General features: G+C 35.1%; 1 protein-coding gene across 1 annotated transcript; it reads left to right on the forward strand.

The window, feature by feature from the left end:
- On the forward strand, nucleotides 1-5039 carry LOC105790115 (E3 ubiquitin-protein ligase BIG BROTHER). Its single transcript, XM_012617536.2, has 9 exons — nucleotides 1-221; nucleotides 460-522; nucleotides 627-790; nucleotides 1078-1318; nucleotides 2463-2497; nucleotides 2755-2799; nucleotides 3409-3536; nucleotides 4509-4617; nucleotides 4758-5039. Exons 3-9 carry the CDS (start codon nucleotides 650-652, stop codon nucleotides 4806-4808), a joined length of 750 nt encoding a protein of 249 aa, XP_012472990.1. The 5' UTR covers nucleotides 1-221; nucleotides 460-522; nucleotides 627-649; the 3' UTR covers nucleotides 4809-5039.

Consider the following 5039-nt stretch of genomic DNA (forward strand, 5'->3'; position numbering starts at 1 on the left):
CTTTATCTCTCTCTCACTATTGATCCCTTCAATCCATTTCTCTTTCTCTCTCTCTCTTTGAATTTTCCCGAGAAAATCTCGCATTTTCTCACCGGAGAGAAAGAGCCGGAAAATCGTATAATGAGGGTGTTTTTTTAAGTTTTCCGGAGTGAAAAGCAACTGGAAAGTAAGGTTATCCTCCGTAGATTACTCGTTGATCGGCTTAGACAAAGTTTAAAACAGTAATGTTTTCCTTCTCTTTTTCTTCCTCATTTTCCTGCGTTTTCTCGGTAGCCAAATGTAAAATATCGATCAATTTGTTTTACACGTTGCCATTTGCTTGAAAATTTGCTAACACGTTGTACGTTTTTTTGTTTTAGTAACCGAATCTCGCCGTTTTTGCATAACTTGTTCTTTTAGAGACTATTAAATTTTGCATAGATTTTGATTTTTCTTTCTTTCTTTATTACACTTGTGTAGGTGTCTTTCTTGAATGCTACAATACTGAAATTCGCTATTAGTTTGTGGAAATTTTGAGATCAGGTTTGCATTTTTTTTAAAATTGCTTTAATCGATTGTTTCTATTACTCATTGCCAATTTAAAATGTAAATTTTACGGCTTTTGTTGTTTTTCTTTCTGTTTTTAGCTAGATTAGTTGGGTTTTGAAAAATGAGTTGGAATCCGAACATGGAAGTTCAGTACATCAACAGTAGCTACCCTTATAACAGTGCTGGCAGCTTTATGGAATATTTTGAAGGTCTTACATATCAACATGTCAATTTCATTTTTGACGGTGCTTCTCATCTTCAGGTACCAATTATTATAAAAAAAATTTCCTTTTGATTTCCTGAATCGACTTCCTTTAGAATCTATGGTTTTCTTTTTGCAAATAATCAGATGAAAAATATGCCTATTTTCTGGATAAATTTGTCGTAATGATCCATTGGTTCGTTGCGGTATTTGCCTCTTAGCTTGCAAGAATATCTCCGGGTGTGTTTGAAGGATTTGAATCATATCCGTTGTACTATATTTAGATGTTTTATTGTAAATGAATTGCTGCAATTGGTCACATCCAAAAATGGATTTTCCATCTGCAGGAGAGTGCGTACCCATCGATGACTACAAGCTTCTACAAGTTTGGATTATCTGATTTTGGCAATAATATTTCATATTATGATCATAGTCCTAGTTATGATGGGAGTAACCATGAACCATGCCCTGAAGAATATAGAAGGGCATCAGTGAATTCCCCATCAATGAGCAATGAAGAGACTGTAGCAATGAATGTGGAATGGGAAGGAAATGCAAATTCAACCTCTCGTGAAAACCCAGTAGATTGTAAGTTATCAGTTCTGCCTTTGATGATGTCTATAATGTAACATTTTGAAAGTTACAGTTCATCCAAATATTATGTCAATGACATAATATTTCCTTATAAGGCCCTATCTAGCAGCTACAATATTTTTGACTCTGTCCAAAGAGTCTGTTTTTCCTTGCTGATAGGTTCTGCCTTTTCTCCAAGATGGACTGCTCTTTTACTTTTGAGGTTTCATTTCCTCCTTTAGATCATGAAATAAAATGCAGTCCTCTTTATCACCAGTCTGGTCTTAAAGTGATCATCAAACCTGGTAAACAATAATTGAGATGTCTCAATTGCAATAGGATTAGTTCTAAAGGATCCTTCTTTAATATATATATTTCCAGTACTAACACCATCTAACAATATTATCTTGATATGTAGTTTTCGTAGGTGGAGGTGGTGGGTTCAGCTAAACAACATCTTAGCTAGTATTTTTAATTTAGCCATATTAGAATTTTGCAATATAATAGTGTCATGATCCTGACCTCGACGTGTTGTATCAACCATTATGACCTGGTCCTGTGCCGCTTAAGTGGTCAAGGCTTCCTGTATTCAAAAGCATATTCCTTGCCTCATTCCCTTCAGAGAAAACTACTTGCCACATATAACAGCACTGATCTTGACTTGGATCTGCTGTAGAAAATTGAGATAAACTAGCCTGAAGTTATTAAGCTTCATTCAGTTGAAATTTTTGCTTGTTAACTGAAGCTTAAGTCTTGAACTTTGAGCTTTTGTTGCAGTCTGAGTTCAAATACCTCCAAGTTTGATATGGCTTGGCTTTCATGCCTGCCTAGCTATGTTGGTGCATCAGTAGAAACAACAGCTACTTATGAGTATGCTCTCCAGTGCATGTCTTTTACTATGTGGTGCATAGTTGTTCCAATTGATTGACCAGGATGAAGTTATGTGGCTTACCTGAATTAGTTGAAAAAATCTATTAAAACAGAAGTTGGTGTTGTGGGGCTTTAATTAGTGTCAAATTTCTCTAATTATGTAGTTAATCACAAATTTTCTCTATCATTTGGATAGCTCCTAGTCTTACTTAAAACTATATTTATCTGGGATTTTTTTTGAAAAGTTCTCACTACAATGCTTCCCCCCCCCCTCCCCCCCAATTTATAGGTCCACGGAGGCTGCAGAATGCTCAAGATTATCAGGTCTCTCTCTCTCTATTCTTTTTGTTCAATAAATGTGCATAACGCTCTCTTCATACACCATGGATTTTCATGCTCACATATCTTAGTAGGTCATTTGCATCTGCACCTAATTATTACTGAATCTTCTTAGTTCTTATGCTGTCAGCATGACTGTAAATGCTTTTCAAAGAATAAATACTTATAGAGCCTTACATCTAATTATATTTCAGTTCTATGGTTCAAAAAATTAAATGTTGCAAATTTGTTAAATTATGCAGGTCATTTGGCAAGATGGTGTGGATCCTGACAACATGACTTATGAGGTTAGATAAAGAGTTCCAAACTCCTTTTTTTTCCCCTTAAAATGTTTTGGAATCTATTAACATCCTTCAAGTTCAATCAATTCTGCTGAAAGTTGGAACACTGTCTGCTCATGTAACTTTTAAGTGAACGGTCACCTTTTCTTTGTAGTTATCCGTGACTGGCTGTTCTTCTGAGCAAAGAATTTTCTTCCCTTTAAAGGGTAATTTTGATCCCTAGAATTCAAAATTTCTGACATTGTTCCAAAGACCAGCTAGAATTACTGCATTAGTTGTCTAGACAATTATGTGGGTTTTCATACTGCTTTTTTAAGCCCCTTTGTATGTGCTCGCTTAGAGATGGATATAGAAGCTGTCAGGATGAGAGAACCAAGTTATAGCCTGGTGTTCTAACTGAAATTGTTAATATTAACAGATTAAAACATTGTAGTTGACTCCTTGTGTCTTTTTCAGTAATGCAGCAGCAAACATCCTTTGTAAGGATGTTCCCCCTGGTTTTAATGAACACTAGAAATAAATCAATTTCTTACAAAATTTGGGTTGTGTATCTGTGATTCTCTTTCCCCTTTTCTTTAAATTTGATTAATCATTTCTGATTATGTTTCACTTTAGGAATTACTTGAATTAGGGGAGACTGTTGGAACTCAAAGTCGAGGCCTCTCCCAAGAACTTATTTCTTTGCTTCCGGTTTCAAAATACAAGTGCAGCTTATTCTCAAGGAAGAAATCAAGGAATGAGAGGTACATCATCTGCTTTCTCCACTATGTCTGTTAAAATTTGATTCCCTTTTTTACCCACTGCCGGTTATGTTCTTCAACAGATTTTTAAATTGCAATAAATAACCCTAGTTCTTTTTTTTTTAAGTGTTTTTGATCTGTAACTTTGCTGGCTGGCTTTAAGCTCCTTGTTTACATTTTACTATAAATCTATTGAGATTTAAGATTTGTCATTTGTTTCCTCTTTCCGTGAACCAACTGATTCTGCCTTGATTTGTAATTGTGTCAGGTCTCGTAAAAGGGTCTTAAATTGAAGCTGTTGATCTATATCAGTTATTCTTAAATAGAGAGCAATCAGAATCCCGAAAATGGTTCATAATCATGATAAGTGATTCATTTAATCAAGATGATGCTTTCAGAGTGTCTGTGAGTGTATTTTAGGTCTCGAGTCAAATCTTTCTAGTTTCATATTCTTAATGAAACAATACTTGTACTTAAATGTTGTTGTCTAATAAATCTGAAATGTCTTAACAATATTGAAATTAATGGTGGTAACATAGATGTATATATGTAGCTAATGGTGGTCAAACAGCAAACTCGTCTCAATAATTATATTATTTTATTAAAACCCTCTTAGGATTGCCTTGTAAATGGTTCTAGGGCACTTGACTGTTCTCTTTGTTCAGTCCTTCCACCATGGACACGTTTGCATCAGAAATATCAATTTGCACCTTTGCTTTTGATCGGCAGATCACTTATAGTGGTAGGACCTATCAGTTGTGTCCATAATTCATTCTAAAATCTCCAAAATCCTTGTCAGGATTTGTGGAAAATGCCTTTCATTTTAGTCGTGTGAATAATCTGCATGCGGGTATTGGCACATCCTTCAAATACTCGAGTTCTGCAATTTGTTTCATTTTCGAATTTCCTCGCCTTCTTTCTCTCTAGCCCAAGGCATTGTGTTGGTGAATCTTACTTTTAATTATTTTGGACTAGATGCGTGATTTGCCAAATGGAATATAAACGAGGTGAGAGACAGATTACCCTGCCTTGCAAACACGTCTACCATGCCGGATGTGGCAACCGATGGCTTAGTATCAACAAGGTAAGCATTTTTTCCCCGATTGAACATAATGCCCGAAAAGGATAAAAGAAAAAGAGAGAAGCCTTAAAAACATTTTATCTTTATTTCCTTTAGGTAGCCATTTTAAAAGCTTTTTGCTAACCGCTGTTCCATTTCTCTAGGCTTGCCCCATATGTTACACCGAGGTGTTCGGCGATGCTTCAAAACATTGATGACGAACTAATCATGGTTTCTTCATTAAATTTTCGCTTGGGTTTGGGTATTTTTCCTCTAATATGAATATGCTTTATTTCGTTTTTTTTTTTTTTACTTTCTTGGAACAGAAGTAAGAGTTGAATTAGGTTTTGCAATAAATGAAAGGAATGAACACTGTAGAAAAAAATATGGGATGTTTTAACTAGAATATGTGGAGATTGTATAGAGAATTAGAGTTTTTCTTTTGA

This window comes from Gossypium raimondii, chromosome 8, assembly GCF_025698545.1.
Source record: "Gossypium raimondii isolate GPD5lz chromosome 8, ASM2569854v1, whole genome shotgun sequence".
NCBI lineage: Eukaryota > Viridiplantae > Streptophyta > Magnoliopsida > Malvales > Malvaceae > Gossypium > Gossypium raimondii.

Coding starts and splice junctions, on each gene's coding strand:
- LOC105790115 (XM_012617536.2), top strand. CDS start 650: ATGAGTTGGAATCCGAACATGGAAGTTCAGTACATCAACAGTAGCTAC. Junction 3,537..4,508: donor AAGAAATCAAGGAATGAGAG/GTACATCATCTG, acceptor ATTTTGGACTAG/ATGCGTGATTTGCCAAATGG. Junction 4,618..4,757: donor GATGGCTTAGTATCAACAAG/GTAAGCATTTTT, acceptor CCATTTCTCTAG/GCTTGCCCCATATGTTACAC.